The 20,930-nt window shown below is 47.9% G+C and overlaps 1 protein-coding gene across 3 annotated transcripts in view; it reads left to right on the top strand.

Annotated features, from left to right (window-relative positions):
* Nucleotides 1-6,295: 6,295 nt before the first annotated feature.
* Nucleotides 6,296-20,930, top strand: part of LOC134539385 (neogenin) — a 118,170-nt gene continuing 103,535 nt past the window's right edge. For 2 of the 3 annotated variants that reach the window (XM_063381376.1, XM_063381374.1), the window contains exon 1: nucleotides 6,296-6,668. In XM_063381376.1, coding sequence (XP_063237446.1) covers nucleotides 6,581-6,668 — 88 coding nt within the window. In that variant the 5' untranslated portion in view covers nucleotides 6,296-6,580. The remainder of the gene's footprint in view (nucleotides 6,669-20,930) is intronic. The other variant, XM_063381375.1, reaches the window with a different exon arrangement.

The following is a 20,930-nucleotide window of genomic DNA, read 5'->3' as shown; positions in this document are numbered from 1 at the left end:
GGGACCCGATAAGGAGTGGCGCACCTATGTCCCACCGGAGGCACGTGAAGCGGTGTTGCACTTTATGCATGATCACGACCTGGCCGGACACCCTGCGGCAGACCAAACACAACGGGCGGTCGGTCAGCACTACCACTGGCCCGGCATGGCCCGGGACGTGCGGGAGTACGTGAGGACTTGTGAGATGTGGCAAGAGCGGAAAGCGCGGCGGAGCGACGGGATGGAGCAACAACAGCCTCGCATTCCCACTACCCCTTTCCAGTCCGTCGCACTGGATGTCATGGGGCCATATCCCCGCACAGCCCGGGGCAAGAGATTCCTGGTGGTAGTGACCGATCTCTTTACCCGTTGGGTAGAAGCTTACCCCACCAGCAATGTACGGGCCAACATCATTGGGACAATATTGCAAACGGAATTCTTCCCACGTTGGGGCTACCCGAGAGACCTGCTGACGGACAATGCCAGCCAATTCGTCGGGAGGCAGTGGCGGGAGATGTGCAACTCGTGGCACGTCGAACACCGGACCACACCTGCCTACCACCCCCGAGCCAACCCGACGGAAAGGCGAAACCAAGAGTTGAAAGTCCAGATGTGCATAAGGCTGGGTAGCGACCATACTAAGTGGGACAACCATCTTGCAGAGGCTCTGTTTTGTATCCGTCGCAGAACCAATGCAGCCACAGGAATGACCCCGGCGGAAATGGTCCAAGGCCACAATTTGCCCTTGCCAGGAGAATGGACAGCCCACGGGGTAGCCGATGAAGAAGAAGATCCAGAGGAGCGCCGTCAACGGCGAGAGGCAGAAATGACAACAGCGCTCGAACACCAGAGGGCCTATACTCGCCAGATAACACCGCAGACGACCCGAATGCCACCGGAACTCCAACCTGGAGAACTGGTATACGTGCGCACGCAGCCTCTGTCCAGCGCGCCGAAGAACTACAGTGCCGGGTTGAGCCCCAGATGGTCGGGACCACACCCGATCCTTAAACGGCTAAGTAGGAGCACCTACCTAGTCCGCCTTGATGGACGGCGGGAGCGAAAAGTGCACCGAGACACCATACGGAGGACATCAGTCCCAGGAGAAAATTTGGTCTCTGAAGATGTCACCCTGGTAGAAGTGGACGAAACGCCTACTTCCGACGACTCGATCACACCCCGAGGCATGCGGGGCCTGTTCCATGCCACCCCCAGCCCCGAAACAGCGACCCTGGAAACAGCAGGAAGCTCGGCCACAAGTCCGAGGCGACGCCGTCGGAGACGCACGACGCGGACACAGATCGATGACGTCACCGGGATGCCCGAGGCAGGCGCCGATGCGGCGGGCGAACAACCTCTGGTGACCGAGCCGGACGAGGAGGAGGCAGATGAGCCACTCTCCCCCACCCGAGGTGGATGGGGACATGGTGCCTCCCTCGCCGATGCAGAGTTCAGAGTCACAGTCGAGGAGCCGGCTGAGACGACCCCGAGACGCAACCGGCGACGTCGGCGAGCCCCACGTTACTTGGCAGACTATGTCACAGGCTCGGAGCTGGACGCGTTTGTGTACGACAACCCGGCGAGTACGGGGCGAGAAAGGCGGCCCTAACTCCAACGACCGTCGTGGGAGAGGGCGTCCCGATCCTGCTGCCTCGGGTGGAAGCACGGACGGCATTGACCTCGGCTTATCCAGGGGGGGGCATCTGACGTCGTACCTCCGTGCCTCTGGGTTAAAGCCCGGATCACAGCCCTGTCCGCAGCGCGCCGCGGCTTTGGGAATGACGTCACTTCCGCTCCGTGCGCGCGAGAGCAGTGCGCCGGCGTCCTGGTCTCCAGTCCCGTGCGAGCCACCTTCGAGGCTAGACGCGGCCGCGAGACGCTCCATAAACTCGCCGCTATTATCGCTTTTGGATTCTGTTCTATAGTGTGTATAATCTCTTTTTTATCGTTTTCTTTACCGTGTGCGTGAGTGTTGTTTTGTATCTGGCGTGTCCGCGGGCCAAAACACGTGGACTAACACAACTAGCCTGCACCGCACATTTCTCCAGCGCGCGACGTCCCTCGGCAGCTACACGGGCCGGACGGTCCACCCCTGCCTCCCCGCAGGAGGCTGCTCTACGCGAGAGAGCTGGCGCCGGGCAACACTAGAAAACGGCCGAGCGACATCCGCCACGTCTCCACGCATTCTACGGAGGCGGGTATACGACAGCCGTTACACGATTAACACAGAAAAAACATAACGCTACGCGACATTAATGGTTACCGCGGCAGTCTCGCGGGACGCGGGTCGATGCTCGCTGGAGACGGCCAGCGCCGAACATTAACGGGTGCAGGGGGTGCTCTATGAGCGGGCTCCTAAATTCGGCGAAACACTTACGTGTGTGCAGCCGGCAGGCATATGCACGGCGTCTTTAAGTAAAAACACTTTCGCTGGAGTCGGCCAGTACCGTACGTTTTGTGCTACGATACGTATCGCGGTATCACACTGAAGACGGTCGGGATATGCCCGGCTCCGCAAAATACGCGCCGAGTCGACGAGGGCAGCGGTGAATTAACAAAAGGTTTTAAATTTAAAGATTTAGTACAGAATAAAAAGTAATAAAATGAAAGAAACTTGGATGCTGCCCACGGACACACGTATGTTCCCGGCGCGGAGTGGTTCGAGACTGCCGGACATGGCCGCCTCGCAAGGAAGAGAAACTTTCTCTTCTTTGTGAGTCGGCGTCAAAAAACTTATATTAATTTAATTTACTATATTACCAGTTAAAACATGTTCCAGGTGCCCAATTAAAATGTAGCACCTGGTAATTGGTGCTTAAGGCTTAACAATAGTTTTAATGTATTTAATTATTTAAAATGTGACATCAAGTTGGCGACTGTAAATTTACTACCATGTTGTCCCACTGTGAATTGTTTTAGAGGGACTTATCCTATTCCGACATTCACGGGCATTTTAATTAAGGCCAGTGGCCGCGGTGACTGTTAATTTGGTTTGTTGTCTATTGGGGTCACGTCCGAGGCGCTCGCCTGACACAATCCGGCTGGGCAAGGGGCGCGCTCCGAAACGGGGATACGGTACTGGCGGTGCGGAGCACGGGCTTAAAGGCCATGGTCGGTACGATGTCAATTTGAGTATTAATTGCTAGCTTATCAAAGGTATGTATAAGGATGTAACACAATTTCAAGGTGACATACACAAACTTGACTTAGTTTTCGAAATCATCATTAATTAAGTCAGTCACTACCAAGGTTTTCAAATTAGTAAATAGGTCCCAAAGGCCTACCTTAGTGCCAGTGTATACCACCTTCTGTCCTGTATGGTTGATTGTAGCCAAGCATATCTCACTGTGGTGCAGGTGAAATGCTACATGTGGTTTGTGGGCAGGGGGGATGGACATATAGCTCACTAACTTGTCGACTTTTGCTGTAGCTGGTTGACAATCCCCCTACATTGGTATGTCAAGTAGGTTGTTGTGGGATTGATATGGCTGTCCGAAGGTTGGTTGTGGGATGTTCCTTGGCAAATGGATGTATAAGCTGTCATGGGGGTACCTAGCTCTGTGTTCACTGCAGTTCTTTTTCCCAGGGTTATGTAGGTTGTTGTATTTTAAAGTTTTCAGCTGGTGTTCGCGGAAGTCACTGTGACAGGTGTAGGTCCTTGTAAGCAGACTATCCGACACAGTGGTGGCCAGCTGTTGCATTAAGATACTGTGTGTTGTTCTCCCTAGTTTACATTTCCTCGATTATCCATGTCTGTATCCTTTTGTTGTGCCTGTAGGTCCAGCTGCTATCTACGGTTCAGGTGTTAACTTGTTCGCTCCATCCACTCGTCAGTTTGTTTTTATTGTCAGAAATTATGCGAACTCGCCTCTCACTTTTGAGTAGCCTGTACATGGCACAGGATTAGGTTGAGATGCCCAAGTAGATGACAAGTTGACGCAGAAAATGAAGAATTGCTTGAAAAGGGAATCTGCAGAAGGTTTTTTTTTTGTTTGTGTCAATTATTATACTTATTTTTAGAATAAAATAAAAACAATATAAATAATTTTTGGAATCCACAGTAAGGTACAAATAAAAATAATTTTATCTCGTAATTAAAATATTCTTATTGGTATTGACATGAGCTGGTATCCACTAGGAGTGTGGATATAAGGTGGATTTGGCCCGACAGGTATTAGTGAGGATGGTTATGCTTGTCCAGCACTAGCCCTAAGGGGAGAGTAGTCTCACACACAGTGAGGCAGGATGTGGATTGTTCAGCTGAGTGTGGCTTGCAGGGAGAAGCACCTGCTTTGGAGAGCTATAGAGATTTGCATCCTCTTTGGAACACTCGTTGGTTCGCCTGTTGTGGGCCCATGGACACGTCCCACCTAGAGGGGCTTATCACTGTGACATTTGTCAGGAGAGAAAATGTCTAGTTAAGAGTGTCCCTAAAATTCCAGTTTGCAACATGCGTTGTAGCGAACAAACTCTGATGAGTTCTGCTACAATTACTGTAACACTTCCTTGCACAGTTATACAGATAATGTGTTGCACTCATAGTCAGTGTAAAAAATGTTCCATCACAAGCTGGAAACTGGGATTTTAACTCATAAAAACCCGAATTCCGCTGGTCCCATACATTGTTTCCAGCTCATGTGTTGTTGGTGAACAGCTGCTGAAGGGATTGGTATGTTAGTCCCTTTAAAATTCCTATGAGAGGCAGACATACTTTGAGAAGAATTTATGCAAGTCTAAAGTAATTTGTTGACAAATCTATTACCATTAATCTATTAAAACAAAATAATGATTGTATCACTGTGAGATAGTATTTAATCTTGGTGGCGGCTCAGTCAGGACTGACGAAGGAGGTTACGTGCCATCACTCATATCCACACAGAATGGTAGTGACATAACGGGAAACACTGCATTAAAAATCTATATCTTCTAGTCTTTCTGAAAAGTATTAAGTTATGAAACTTAGTTTGCCCTTTTTTTATATCGAGTTCACATTGAGGTTTACAGTCTTTCAAAACAAATGAAAATAATGCACTATAGTGCAGTTGTTAACAGCATAAGTAAGAAATGGATGATACTGGGGCCCAGGCTTCGACTATTGCCCAGATCAGTATGATGTTAGTGTAGCATAAAATATCTGTTAGTTAAGTTAAAAGAAAGAATTTGGATATTTTTAAAAATAGTTTTATATAGTTAATAGAAAAAAATTAACCAAGAGCAAACCAGAATAATGAATTCAGAAAATCAGAAAACAAAAATAAATAATTGATAGTTATTAAAATGTTGGTACATATAATTTTTACTAATCAAAATTTTTAAAATTGTATATATTTTTTTTATTATTTCACATTACTTACATAATGAATAATACCCAGCTTTCTTTAAGAAACTTTTTTTTTGTATTTACAACACACTCTACTGTTCCTAGATTAGTCCTTTTTTATTATAATTCTTAAGAGTTAGTAAAAAAAATATATTTTTTGTAACTTTTTAAGGTAATAGTTTTTTTTTTGAAATGCCTTTTTAAATCTTTTCGCAGCCCCTTCTAAATAGGAAGTGCAGAGGTGTGGAGAACATCTCTTTCGGTTTTTCTTTTTTGCTTGGTGTCTTTTGCCATCTCTCTCTGGAAAGATAGCCTTTACTTTAGCAAGAAGATTCATGTAGCTTATCAAGTGATGTCACCTGCACGTGTGCAGGCTATCCTGAAGTAGTTGTCCATTTGTTCTAGCCTGTGGACACAATTTTACTAGACTTATTTGTCACTCTAGTTCTAGGCATTTAACTAGGTCCTTGCTCTTATTTCGTTTTTTAAACTAACAACTTACTAAAACACTATTGAAACAGACACATACTGGTGACAATACCTAGAGACAAGCTAGCAGCTCACCACCCGATCGTGTCTAGTCGCTTTGGTTGCCTGAGCGGGATTCGAGACCAGGATGCTTTGACGCCATTCCTATAGGGCATGGAGTGGAAGTGATGTCACGAGCACAGCTGGGCCTGTTGTTGATAGGGTTGGGACCTGGAATTAAATATTGGATTGTGGATGTACTGCATCAAATTATACACAATAAAGATATGTTATTTAAATAAAGTTAAATTTTAAGGACATTACTTAATACAATTTTCATTATTTATAATTAAATAGTTAAACTGTTTTCAAGTTTTTAAAAAACTTTTGAAATTTTTTATTTATTTATTCTTGTTCGGTGTAATGAGCTAACATCAATTAGTACTCTATGGAATTGCTACTTTTATGATTATATAATAAAATTTGAACTTTTTTAAATACTTAATTTGTGACAATAGTAAAATTTAATAATTTTAAGATTATGCTGTTTTAATTTCATTAAAAAATTAAATATGAAATAATTTTTTATTGTTGGTATTCTTTCGCGTTTTGTAACAATACAACCTAAACACTACATGCGTAAGCTGTTTGACAAGATTGTTTTCGTTTGATTTGTATGTGTTGTAAATTGTCGTATTATTATTACAGTGGTATGTGTGTTTGTTTACATTTGGATAGGTTTTGTATTGATGATTGGTTTTTCGAAAGACTTAAAAGAATGAGCGCAATTCAAACGGCTTTGCTGTGATCACAATGAAATTCAGGATAAGATGCGTTCTATCATTTACAACATGGGTCCTAGTTGGTGGAATAAGCTTGGTTTTGACATTGGGTACAGAAGGTAAGTTATAAGGCTTTGTTAGTAGTACATGTATTTATTTTGTAAATTGTATAGCAATAGATGAAACTGCACATCTTCCACGTACAAGAATGAAATAAAATGTCTTCTTTTGGTTAACATATTAGTACTGAGAATATAAAGTAGTTTATTATATTTGATGTCCGGGTAAATGTTCGAGTAGCTGGTTATGATAAATAAGGGAAATTATTTTAAAGTGTTAAGTTTTAAGTGGGAAAAAAACGCATATTTTTTTTGATTAGTTGAAATATTTTGAAAAAAAAAATTTTAGGAATTAATATTACAGCTTGTCAAACCTAACAAACCTTTCACGTGTGTCATTAATGGACTGATTTTCCAGAAGCTGCGGCCTTACACACATACTAAAAACAGTAAAATGTGATCCTAATTATGTTTAAATCACAATAGCTTGAATGGCACGATCAATTAACGTGAATATTTTTATAACCAATCACGTTCAACACATCTTTGACGTTGACACGAACCCCGCTACCTCCATGTGAATTTAGTAGTATTATGTTCTGTCCGGAATCTCAGGGTAGGTTCGGCCTTGTGGCAGGAGGCAGAGGTTCAACGCAGCCACTCGGGACGCCTGTTAAGTCCAAGAAAACACTGTGTTATAACTTATTAATTTAATTTGGCACAGCCCTTTACATGGTGCTACCCCTCCTGGCCGTAACGGCTGTCCCGAAACAAATCGTCACATGCGCGGCCACTCTCTCAGTGGCGGCTCGTGAATTTAATACCCGGTAAGGTCATTCAGTTCTGACAAGACACGACAATTACATATACGCAATCTAAACAAAACACAACTAGAACCCTAAGCAAGATCACACTTCACACTAACATTTTACATATTACACTAGGCTAGGATTGTGTAGGCCCGCTACTCCGGTGATGCTACATGCGTCCTAAAACTGTCCCAGATATTGATGCGTTAGAAAGTTGGTCACGTAGTGCCTACCCTTGCGGGCTAAAACTAAGTAGCCGACTGGCTAAGATATCGCGTGAGGCGCCGACGGACCATCTTACAGTCCTACACAGTATTTACAGATGTCGTAGCACTCTTGTCTTGGAGCACTAATTAATTAAGTTACATAGGCCTACCACACGTTAAATCGAGGCCGACCACGGGACTGAAGGAAAAGGTTTTAAGAATTGATTAATTATGGTAAACTACATGTCGGCGAAAATAAAGAAAACGCTAGTCCCGTGACGCGCGGAGGCTGCCGGCTTCTGAGAGCTCCGGAAGGATACTGCCGCCCTCCCGCGGAAAACGCGTGATTTTCGCGGGAAACTGAACCGGCCAGGTTCGGGACAAGGCGCACGGTGAAACATAATTTTGGAAAATATAAAGTGTTAAAAAATGAAAATAAAGTATAATACGTTCCTGTGGAAAAAATACATAAACACTCTTGTAGTTCGGATATGCCACACCCGGCCGGTCTCCTCCGCCGACGTGGCACTAATTACGTGGCGTTCGTCCTGTTGCACTTCCTACACTCCGATGCGCGCCCGAGTGCGTTCTGTGCACATGCATTCGTGAGACGTTGATGAATCATAGCGGTCTACGCGACATAGAGGAGCATTGGCGGTCGGCATCAACGTCATTGTGACATTAATGGCGGATGTGGCATACTTGTATATTAGAACATCTGTTACCATTGTGCTGGGGGAAAAACATTACTGAAATGAAGTTAGATTTTTACATTTGAAGGATGGATAGTATATTTTAAAGTTTTTTTCATTAAATTTATTTGTGCGAATTTTGAAATGAATCTGTTCATGCACTGTAATTTTTCCAATCGAATGTTAAGTTTTATTCCAAAATGTTGATTAAAAATGGTGGCTACGGTGGTTGTTGTATGATTGTTTCGTATGTTAAGGGGCCCGCCTCGTCAGGGGTGTATCTGTGTTAGTGAGGCGGGATGATAAGCACGACGCTTGCTGGTGCTTCTAGCGCGGTATAGCCTTTAAGGCTCTGAACTGACTTGCAGTCCTTTTCGTTGTCTTAGGATAACTGTGAAAATTTGAGCGGTGACCGTAACATTACATTGCGGAGAAATGAAGATAAAGGCGTAATGCAGGTCCCTTAAGTGCTTTCAAGAATCTGTAGGTACCGTTTGTTTTATGTCTAAAAATTACTCTGAAAACATGTGTTTTAGCCATTTTAACTCTTCTAAAATTACAGTTTAAAAACTTAATCCAAAATCAAAAGTACTTTTTGGCCCTCAGCGAACTCTTAAATGCTTTCGTAAACAGACGCCTTTCGGATATCTTGAGTAGTTTTGAAATCGCGTTGTTTTTCCTGAAGATCTGTGTGCCCGGGTAGGCGGAGCCCTTCAAGTCAAAAATCATTTTATATTAATTCTCAAGAAGAGCCACTTTTCTGAAAAAAATTCTCTGATTAAAAATTAAAAATATTTTTTTACTTCCTTACATATTTTCCAGTCATTCTGTAAGAGGGCAGTGTGATACTAAGAGTAGTTTTCCTTTCCAGTAGTTTACCTTTTCAACAAGTAGTTTGGTTAGGTTTATATTACAAATACTGTGATATTGTGATAATGGTTAGTTAGATTAGGTTAGCTACATTACAAAATAATGTGAATGCTTGTTTATGTTAGATTAGCTACAGTAAAAATATAGTAAAATAGTGTAAAAAAATTGGTTAGGTACAATATTAACAATATAAAAAGGTAACTTAACCAAATCATCCTTACCTTTTTATAGAATTTTTAATTTAGCTAACCAATTATTTTTACTATTTAGTAATATATGTAATGTATACAACCTAAAATGATGCTCCATTCAGGCACCATTGAAGTATTTCTAAAGTCAATAACTTTACCTAACTGACAGTTCCGCACTAATTTTAATGTAGCTAACCTACCCAACCGTTCTCACTATTTGACAGTACATATTTATATTGTAACTAACTTAACATAATCACTCTTTAAAATAGAAAATACTGGCAAATTACCTAAAGTATCACAATGCCCTCTTATATTATGATTGGAAAACATGTCAAGAAGTAAAAAAAAAAATTAATTTTAGAATTTTTAATATAATTTTTTTTATGGAAAAGTGCCTCTCCTTCAGAGTTACCTAATTTATATTTAATAGTTTACTTTTTTTCATTGACTGGGTGAGAATGGGTTGTTCACAATAATTCAGTCTTTTGCTGTCACCCTATTGTGATTACAGCATTACTGTTTTGTGTTTGTATTTTTATTATTATTATTTATTGACACATTTATTGACAGAATAGGAAGAATAGCCAACAAAAATGTTTTCAATTTGTTCCTGAAAGAGCTGGCAACTTGAGAGGCACGTTTATTGAAAATGTTATTATGGCAGGTTTCAGTTTGGATGCATTTAGCATTTACCATATTTACCTGAATGAAGCCTATAAGGCGATGATTTTTTACCGAAACTGTAGAACCTTAAGTTGGGGGTCGCATTTTAATCACAAATTTTTTATCTTGCCATTGTGAACGGCTTAGTTTTTATAAACTGCATCACTTATGCCACTGCAGCGCTGAACTTCTGAATCTTTGCACAGGCGTGACAGAATAAGGGAACATTAGGAATGTGGGAGGATGGAGAGGGGGCAAATGGAGTAGTTTGTCACAGAGTTCCTTCCGCTTCTCTTCACGGTGGTGGTTGGCAAAGTCACCTCCCCTCCCCTCCCCTCTTTGCACCCTTCCAGGTGACCACTGCATTCTTCGCTTTCTGAAGGACTGCGTTTGTACTACAGTCGTAAAATGCAATGTTTTTCGTCCAACTGCAGCGTGGTGTGGTGTTTCAAAAGAGGCAGTGTAAGTAACTAGCGATGAAATTGGCACCAGATTGCAAAAATTGAGAATAAATTTCCTAATTTAAATAATTTTTAAGTGCTATTTGCTTGAATTGCAATTTCCACTCTATGAAGTCTTTTTCATAAACTAATTTTCAAAAATGTTTTGGGGTCACTTTACATTCAGAGTCACGTTATTTTCGGTTTAATGTGGTGGTTGTTTCACTTCCGTTAACAACACTTCATTATGGTTAATATTAAATATTTTAAAAATGTGTTCAAAGCGTTTCAGAATTGATTTTAAGTAAATTTACAGTAAAGTTTTGATTAACAGAGTTAATGTGGACTGCAGCTATCTGGGATAAGCAAGATCTCTGTTAACACGGATAGAATAAGAAAACAGTCTTGGCTCTAAGTTGGCTCAGTGATATAATTTTTCGGGATGATGCTTTTCCAGCTTTTCTTCACTGTAGGTTGTCGTCGCCCAGGTTTTTCCCCAGGAAAAGTGCAGCTGCCCGGCTGCTCGTGGTAGAGGGGGTTCAGGCCTCGTGGCCTCCGGGGAACGTCAACCTGGTGCCCGAAATGACTAATACCAAATTCAACGATCGACTCATGATTTATTAGCCCACTAACACGGAATACTTGGGGCTGGCCCCGTTCCTGCCTGCGTCCGTCTGGGGTGAAGCCCGGCTCCGTGGGCTGTGCCACGCCGTTCCGTACCGCACCGAAAGTCCGTGCGACGCTGGCACTGACACGATAACTATTAACTTCCCGATGTTCAGGATAGGTTTTAAGTCTCTGTAGGTTGCAAGCCTTCTCCCGCGTCTCAATCGTGACCGCTTGTTAGGCAACCGCGCCACGAGAATCTCCCGCGATTCACGCGACTCTCCGCGACTACTCCTCGGGGCCGCCTGCCCAGCGACTACTCCTCGGGGCCGTCTGCCCAGCGACTGTGCGACTACTCGCGACCGTGTCTCCCTCGCGACTGACTCGACTGAGCGCTCCGCGCGCGGCGCTTCCCCTCCCGGCGCGTTTCTCCCTCCCCTCGACGTCTCCCACGGAGCACATGACGTTTCTCAGGCAGGGCGGGACCTCAGTCGCCCGGTGTACAAACACAACAATACCCTTCAAAAATATAAAAGATTACAGTCCGCTGAAAAAAAAAACAACACACACTGGTATATCATTATGCCTAACTGGCAGGAGAGGCGTTGCCTCGTCATAACGGCCTGTAGGGAGCTAGGTAGGCACTTGGGTCGACGTCAAATGCCCCCCCTCCCACGAGGCCGCTATGCGCGGCAACGTCTCTCAGTTAGGTATCACTCGACGCACTTGGGGATAATTCAAACACTGTGTGGTCACACTGGGGGTCAACCTCGCACTGCTCCCAGGAGGGTAACAGGCTCATCACGCTGCACCTGGGTATGGGTACGTCGCGGCGCACTGCCATGGTCAGAGTGGGGCACACGTAATCTTTAAGATATTCAGGGGCCCTGCGGGTCCTGGAGGGACGAGATGGTGTAGCGGGTTTGCTTACTACGAGCGCGGCGGGGCCTGCCTGAGGGGGAAAATCTGCGTGCGGACTCGCCTTAGGTGTGGATGCAGCCTGTGGAAACAGGTCGAACAGGGTGGGGGTCGGGTCATCCGAACGGCACTCATCCCCGGTCCACTGCATCTGTTGGCGCAGGCGGCGCTCCTCCTCGTCCCCTGTGTTCGCCTCAACATCTGTTCCCAGACACTCAGAAATGTCGCAACCGCCCCCAGAGATTTGGCGGGGAAGGCCCTGCTCCTCACTGACCCCCTCCCCTTCATCATCCGACTCTGGTTCCGTGACAATTTCCCGTGACCCGTCCCGGTACGCCTGCCGCCCCGTGTCAAGGGCGGGCCACCCCTTCCAACCCCTCTCCAGAGAGTCCAACGTTGTCTCCAGGTACTGCCACAGCTCCCGGCTATAAGGCCACTGCTCTGCCTCCTCCCCTTCAGCCCTGCCTGGTGTCCTGTCTCCCGCAGCCGCGGAAGTCACGTCTCGTGTCTCGTCATCCGGGATCACGTCCTCTGTCGCGTCTGTTGGCCTTGTCTCCAGTATGTCCGTGGACGTTGGTGCTGGAGTGATGTCTGTGGGAGTAACGTCTGGCACATTTTCCCTTGCCTCCCCCGGGGCCTGGGGGCCTATCGGACCACGTGGCTCTGACGTCCGGGACGCTCCCTGGGGCGTGTTCGCCGGCAATGCTGGCGGCCAATCCGGACTCCCGGGCTGCTCTGTGTCCGTTTCCACGTCCGTTGCACGTCTGAGGTCGTCCCTATGAATTTTGGTACGCCCTCCATTGGGCGTCCGTACTATGTACGACGTTGGTCCTGCCTGACGTAGAATGGGCCGGGGCCCCGCCCATTTTGGCGCTAACCCAGCGCAGAACTTTTTGGCTCCGGATGACAGGTGGTGTTGGCGCACAAACACCTGCTCCCCCGGCGCTAGCACGGGCGGTGGCCTATCCGTCTGTGGCGTGTGCTTGCGGAGGTAGGTTTCCTGATGTTGCCTTGCCTGCTCCCGTTTCTCCGACAGCTCTGCCCGCAGCAACTCGCCCCACTCCCCTGCTGTAGCGGCCGCCGCCACGCGGCACTCGCCTGGCAGCGCCAAGTTCTGCCCCTGGACTAGTTCTGCCGGTGTGTACCCCGTAACCGCATTCGTCCTTCGTCTCAGACTGTACAGGAGAGCCGGAATATGCAAGTCCCACTTGCTGTGGTCCTCGCCCAACCGGAGACGGAGCTGCGCCTTAATTTCCTGGTTCCGTCTCTCGGTTGGGTTGGCCCTTGGGTGGTATGTGGGGGTAGTATGATGGTCCACCCCCCATCTTCGACATGCCTGCTTCCATCTGGCACCCGTGAACTGGCATCCATTATCACTCAAAACTACTGCCGGGTATCCAAACCAGGGAAAAACCTCCCCGTCCATAAGGGCGATTAGTGTACCCGAACGGACGTTGGAGACAGGGTAGGCCTCCACCCACCTGGTGAACAAGTCTGTGACTACCACGAGGAACCTCCTTCCCTTGCTGCTCCGAGGATAAGGACCCATGATGTCTAGCGCTATGGTGTGGAAGGGGTGTTGGGGCCGCCTCGGTCGCTGCTGCTCCTCACCATCTGTCCTCCTCGCCTTGCAGTGTTGACAGCGGAGACAATTCCTCACATACTCCCGGACGTCCCGGGCCACCCCCGGCCAGTGAAACGTGGTGCGCAGCGCCTCCGCCGTCTGCTCTGCGCCGGGGTGACCCGCGAGCCTGTGGTCATGGAAGTAGGCGAGGATGGCGGATCGGGCTCCCTCCGGGGCGTAAATTCGCCATGACTCCATATCCCCAGGTGCCCTACTCTGCAGGACCCCGTCTACCACCCTCCGATACGGTGTCACCTGGGCGCCACACGCCTCGACAGCGGCCCTGGCGGCGGCGTCTCCCAGCTGTACCTGCTGGACAGCATTGATGAGGTCGGCTAGTGTGTCTACAGACTCGCGACCGAGTCTCTGGGGCTGGTGAGTCACAGCGTACAGGGCGGCACGCCAGGACGACTCCCCTATAGCTGAGGAGTGACCCTGTGGAGGAAGCAGGTCCTCCCAGGATCCTCCGTCCTCGTAGACGTTTGCCGGGTCAGGGTGCCGGGAAAGCTCGTCCGCGAGCTGGTTCGCTTTCCCCGGCACATGCTCGACTTGGAAGGCATAGTTCTGTAGCGTCATGGCCCACCTGGTAAATTTAGACTTGCGGCCCTGCATCGTGTTTAGCCATTTGAGGCATTGACTGTCTGTCCTAAGGGTGAACTCTTTGCCCTCGAGGTAGTGCCGGTAGCGACTAACCGCCCACACTACCGCCAAGCATTCCTGCTCATTTACGTCATAGTTCCTCGCGGCCGGCCCGAATTTGGAGCTGGCATATTCCAACACTCTCCGCTCGCCGTCGGGGCCGACCTGGTATAGCACCGCCCCCATACCCACCTTGCTGGCATCCGTCTGCAGGTACAGGGGCTCCCCTGGTGCCATACGGGCGAGGACATGACTTCCCCGGAACAGGCGCTTGACGGCCTCCAGGGCGCAGTCTGCCTCGGCTGTCCACCTGTACTTTGTCTTGGGCGAGAGCAAGTCGGTGATAGGAGCAGTCACCGTCGCGAAATCCGGAACGAAGGAGCGTAGCCAATTTAAGAGGCCCATTAAGCGCTGCAACTCCTTCCTCGTGCGTGGTGCTGACTTAGTTTCTATGAGGTCTAAGTGCTTCGGTAGAGGTCGGCAACCCGCGGCATCCACAATATGCCCCAGGTATTCGAGCTCCGCCGCCCCGATGTGACACTTATGTGGTGCGCAGGTGAGGCCGTGCCTGGCCAACCGTTCGAGGACCAAAGCAAGATGTCGTGCATGGTCCTCCCACGATCTGGACCAGACGATCACGTCGTCCAGGTAGGCCGTGACGAATTCGCCCACGAACCCATCCAGGACGCGGACCATCATGGTCTGAAACGTCGTGGGGGCGTCCCATCAGCCCGAACGGCATGGCGCAGAACTGGAATCGGCGACCATCCGGGGCGGTAAAGGCTGTTTTGGGGCGGTCCTTGGGTTTGACAGGGACCTGCCAGTACCCGCTCTTTAAGTCTAGTGATGTGAAAATAGTGGCGTCCCCCAATCCCGCTAGGGAATCTGCAATGTTTATGAGGGGTGGGGGTGCAGGGATTGTTACTGAGTTCACTGGCTTAAAGTTCACACAAAAACGAAGAGACCCATCCTTCTTGCTTGCCATAACCACTTGACTATTGTATGGGGACTCGCTCGGCTCGATCACCCCGTCCCTGAGCATTTCTGTAATCTGTTTCTGTATGGCTCCCCGCTCGACTGGTCCAAAACCGCGGGGCTTTACAAAAATAGGTTTGTGGGGCCTGGTAGGTATAGAATGCTCTGCCATTGTCGTGCGCCTTAGCATGTCCGTGGCTGCGAAGACTTGGGGGTGCTGTGACAACATGTCCTCGAACAGGGTGACGTACTCAGGGGGCACGTCATTGGCAATGTCCGCCAGTCGGACTAGGTTGGCTGGCGGGGCGGGAACTGCTCGACCCACGCCGTACACCGTGCGACGGCCCCGTCGACCCACGTGCAGCCTACCTTGTCTGATGTCGATGGTGGCGTCCTCCTGGACCAACCAGGGTAGGCCCAGGATCAGGTCATCTCGGAGTCCTTGGACGACCAGGGCGCTCGTCTGACTAGACTGGTCACGTATGCCGATGGTTACCTGGGCGCGCCCAGAGGTGGGCGCGCTGGTCCCCTCGGTGGCCAGTAGGACGGTCCCCTCGTACTGCTCCAGTTCCCCCTCCGGCACCAGGTGGGCAGCGACGTACGAGTGGCTCGCCGCCGTGTCCACCAGAGCATGGACGGGGTGCCCGTTCAGGAGCACCGGGACTCGGAGCAGAGCAGCCTCGTCTTCCCCCAGCCGTCCTAGGCAAGCAGGTGCGGCCCAGCTTGCTGCAGGGGCTGCCGGGGCGACTGGCGGCCGAGTGGGTTCGGCCGCGCCGGCCGATGACGTGATGCCGGCGACTGCTGGTATCGGCCCGCCGCTGACGTCTGGTGGTGCCAGCTGTGTTGGTACACCCTGATGTGCTGCGGATGACGTCGCGACCTCTGATGACGTTTGCCCGTTCGTCCTGTTCCCCGTGAATCTGGCTGAAGATTCCTGTCGGCGACCCCTCTCTCTGTCCGCCGACAGTGACTGATTCGTGATCGTCGGGCGGGTGCGTTGGGGACAGTGGCCGACTAAATCGCTGCCCCCTACTGGAAGTTTCCCGGCCGGCGTCCCTCGGCCTCCATCTTCCGCCACACTTGTTCCCGTGTCGGACAGTCCACGTGCCAGTGGTATTGCTCAGAGGTGCAATATTGACACCGCGGTGGCCTGCTGCCACTCGCCCTTCTGTCCGCATACCGCCCGTCCCGCCTGGCTGCTTGTTCCGGTCTAGCCTCGAGTTGCGGTCTTGAGTGACGTGGGGGAGACTGGGCCCCATAGGGCACCAAGGCCATAGCGTCCCCTGGCGCCACCTGTCCCTGAAAACGAGTCTCGCGCCTCGGGCGCAACGGCGTCCTCTCCTCCCGGTTGGCACGCAAGTCGCCTTCCACCTCCCTTGCCCGCTCGACAAACTCGGACAGCTCCAAATCGGTCGCGCCCCGCATGAATGGTCTCAAGTCCGGTGACAGCTGCTCGCAGATGAGTGGGAGGATCTCGCTCGTCGGCCTCCCAGTGTCCAAACGGCGATAGAGTCGCATTTTCATGTGCACAAATGCCTCGACGCTTTCACTGTCCGCCTGCGTCGTGCAGTACAGCTGCCGATGACAGCTGGCCCGCGCCTGTGGCCCGTTGAAGCGCCTCTCGAATGTCCGCACAAACTCCTCCCATCCTGTGAGGTAATCGCCGGTGTCCGTCCACCAGGTTCGTGCACGGCCCCGTAGCTGCCCGCTGACCTTGGGCACCCAACTGTCCCTCGGCACACTCGCCAATCTGTCCCGGCATGCGGCTAGGAAGGCCCGCGGACATTCGTGTAATTCTCCCGAAAACTCCGGCAACACGACGGCGACCTCTGTCACTCGCATCACTATAGGTGAATGTCCGTGATTCTGTCCGTCACTCTCCCGCGTCACTCCCGGATTCCCTGTCTTGTTCCACGGACAGGTGCACACTTCACTGTCCTCCGTTTTTACGCCGCCCAGTTTCGCGGTAAAAACTAGCCCGCACTACGCGCACCTATCTCCCCCTTCCATCTTTGTTGCGTCGGAGTCCATGCCGCCACTTCGTCCTTCCGACCCGGCTGAACCGGCAGGCCCGTCCATTATCGCTCGCGCGATAAGCTTTGTAAGCGAATACGCGCCGACACTCAACACCGCCGTGCGACACTTCACTCGCAGCTCGCTATCTCGCCGCGCGATCTGATCCCTGCGTGAGACGCGACGTGCTTTCGCCCGCTGTCGCGCCGCACTGGCGCGCCTGCTTCCGCTCTTCGTGCCTCTTGCTTCCCTGCGTACTTTCACGGCCCGTCCTACGACTCTGCACGTCACTGAAATTACTCACTACTGTTCGTTGCCCTGTGTAAAGTTCGTAGCCACACAAGTTGAGCGCCACTTGTCGTCGCCCAGGTTTTTCCCCAGGAAAAGTGCAGCTGCCCGGCTGCTCGTGGTAGAGGGGGTTCAGGCCTCGTGGCCTCCGGGGAACGTCAACCTGGTGCCCGAAATGACTAATACCAAATTCAACGATCGACTCATGATTTATTAGCCCACTAACACGGAATACTTGGGGCTGGCCCCGTTCCTGCCTGCGTCCGTCTGGGGTGAAGCCCGGCTCCGTGGGCTGTGCCACGCCGTTCCGTACCGCACCGAAAGTCCGTGCGACGCTGGCACTGACACGATAACTATTAACTTCCCGATGTTCAGGATAGGTTTTAAGTCTCTGTAGGTTGCAAGCCTTCTCCCGCGTCTCAATCGTGACCGCTTGTTAGGCAACCGCGCCACGAGAATCTCCCGCGATTCACGCGACTCTCCGCGACTACTCCTCGGGGCCGCCTGCCCAGCGACTACTCCTCGGGGCCGTCTGCCCAGCGACTGTGCGACTACTCGCGACCGTGTCTCCCTCGCGACTGACTCGACTGAGCGCTCCGCGCGCGGCGCTTCCCCTCCCGGCGCGTCTCTCCCTCCCCTCGACGTCTCCCACGGAGCACATGACGTTTCGCAGGCAGGGCGGGACCTCAGTCGCCCGGTGTACAAACACAACAATACCCTTCAAAAATATAAAAGATTACAGTCCGCTGAAAAAAAAAACAACACACACTGGTATATCATTATGCCTAACTGGCAGGAGAGGCGTTGCCTCGTCATAACGGCCTGTAGGGAGCTAGGTAGGCACTTGGGTCGACGTCAAGGTCAGTGTAGATTCTTTTATGCCACTTAGTAATTTGGCCAATCAGTAAGTGGCATTTATGAGGGTTAATTTTCTTTAGGCTTTCGACAACGGTTAGATCATTTTCAAGCATATGTTAGGAGGTGACGAACAAAAAGAGTTTAGTCCCAAAAAATCAAAACGTATTTGAGGGTATTTTTATGTAGGGACGGGTCATCCTAAACTAATGTTATCACCCAAAACTTTAAAAAAAAATTTAATTTTATGTTTGTTGCCGTGGAAAACACGAGTACATTGATATCTACAAGTCTGTTGGAGATGTAAACATTTTAGGAGTAGACTGGTTCTAATATCACACAAAAGCACTTTCCTCCAAAAATGGTTGCTTTAGGTGCATAGAAGGAATATCAGAAATGAAAAGAATCTTAATCAATAAGGGCAAAAACGAGTTTAAAGGAAGACTAGCACCTTTTCTCGATGTAAAAGACCTACAATACTTCCAGTTTGAATTTGAGGCAAAACCTTGGGTAACTCTTAAAAAGAAAAATTTGAATTGTTACAAGATGCAAAAGCTTCAAGCTAGCCATGCTACCTTTGATGTACAATATCAAAGAAGCCAGAAAAAAGGATGTGAAAAAACTTTTGGAGATGATTGGAGAAACAAATTAAGGCTTAAGTTGTATGCCAATATAATTGACAGTCTTACCCACTGCAAATAACGAAGATCTTGAAGTTGATGATCAAGAAGTTATGTGAAACTTTATGGATGAACACTGGATTTCATGTATAAAAACCTTGTTTAAAAAACCCAGAGAACAAACGTTGACAAAGACCTAAGGAATCTGTTTATCTGACTGTCTATTCTTGTCTAGTGTGGTCAGTATTAAAGTGTTCAATCAAAATAGATTTATTCCTTCAAAGTTACAATCAAAAAAGGTTTAATCCTAAAAAGTGAAATGAAAAAAAAAAGTTTTAATCCATAAGTAACCAACAAAAAAGCTTTACTCCAGTACTTTAAAATTATTTCTGAGGAAAGTGTAAAGTTTTTATCACCAAAGTGGATGTTTTCATGATTAGCAGTGCTTATAACTGTATAAAATGAAATAATAGCTAAAATATTTCAGATTATTGCTTAGCAGTTTTTCTTTAATACAGACAATTGCTATACACGTGACTAAACTCTGTTTGTTCTTCACCTCCTCACGTGTCAGCAGTCTTTGCTGGTAATGGCGCTGAGGTCAGCTCAGATTACATGGAATATTTCTTAATGGAAGCTTTGTTAATTAAGACTCTCCTGTATCTCTCAAATGTCTCAGATTTAATATTCTTAAACTATATAATTTCATGCTTCTTACATATTTTAATTTTCTATTGAGAATCAGTGTTTCTATTTGTATTTTAATGTCATTTAATTACTTTAAGTATTTTTCCAGGATAAATAAATTATTTTTTAAAAATATTTTAATACATAATTATTTTTTAATATAATTCTATTATAAATTTTGAATAAAAACTCAAAAGGGTTTAAAAAAAATTATGAAATTAATATTGTAAGGTTTTTCTGTAAAAATGTTTTTCTTAATGTAATAGTGTTATGTGTAGTTTATTTTGATGGAGAGTTGATGTTCACTGGTTAAGGAGCGTGAAGGGAGTTTGTTTCTTCATGGTGCTCCCGATACCCCTCCACCTTCTTGAACTCTGTCGTTAACTCCTGTTTAGGGTTTACGTGACTTCACATCACATTTGGGAAGTACAGAACTCAACGCCATATCAAGTAAAATCAGGGAATTGATGTTTACCAAAACTAGCACATAGGAAACTAATGCCTGGTGAATATTGGTGATAACAGTGTAATAACAAATGTTCTGCCACCGTCTTCCTTAGGCATAGTAGGGGATCCACATTCTGGAAAATCAGGGCGAAGTGAGGAAAAGTTAGGAAATATACTTGAAATTCTGAAGTAGTCATGATAATTCCTCAGTGATAGTTATTTAGGGGAAAAATTTCTTGCTCCAATCTGCCGTCACCTGACTGAAGACAGTATAAAATGGCATATGCAATGTTATGTTTGAAATAAAGAAAGTGGAGAAATGAACTAGGTCAGCTTTGGGACTGCAATTTCTTTCAGAAAATTGCATATAATGGTAAAATATTAAAAAAAAAAAATTTCTAGGGAAATTTAAAATTTTGCCTGAGGAAAGTCAGGGAAAAATCAAGGGAATTTTACTTCAGGTTTATGTGGACATCCTGCATAGTCGCCAACGTACAAATGTTTAGTTTGAAATTAATGCTTTTCAAAACTGTCAAGTGTGCCACAAAAGAAAACTTTTGGTGTGCCATGCGTGGAAGACATCTGGTCAATGTGTGTTTATGGTAACGGCACAGTTTTCTGAAGTTCAGCCAAAGTTCTCTTTGGGGCTTTATAACTTGGAACTCTTTCTTTGCATGTAAACACTTGCCTTGTGACTTCCATGTGGCATCTGGAAAATATTGGCGTTATCCTCTTTCGTAGGCAAAGTGGCATGCCTGTGTCAACACATGTCATGG

This window comes from Bacillus rossius, chromosome 15 (genome assembly GCF_032445375.1).
Source record: "Bacillus rossius redtenbacheri isolate Brsri chromosome 15, Brsri_v3, whole genome shotgun sequence".
Taxonomy (NCBI): Eukaryota; Metazoa; Arthropoda; class Insecta; order Phasmatodea; family Bacillidae; genus Bacillus; species Bacillus rossius.
Note: the sequence above shows the minus strand (reverse complement) of the source record. Positions and strands in the feature narration are given on the sequence as shown.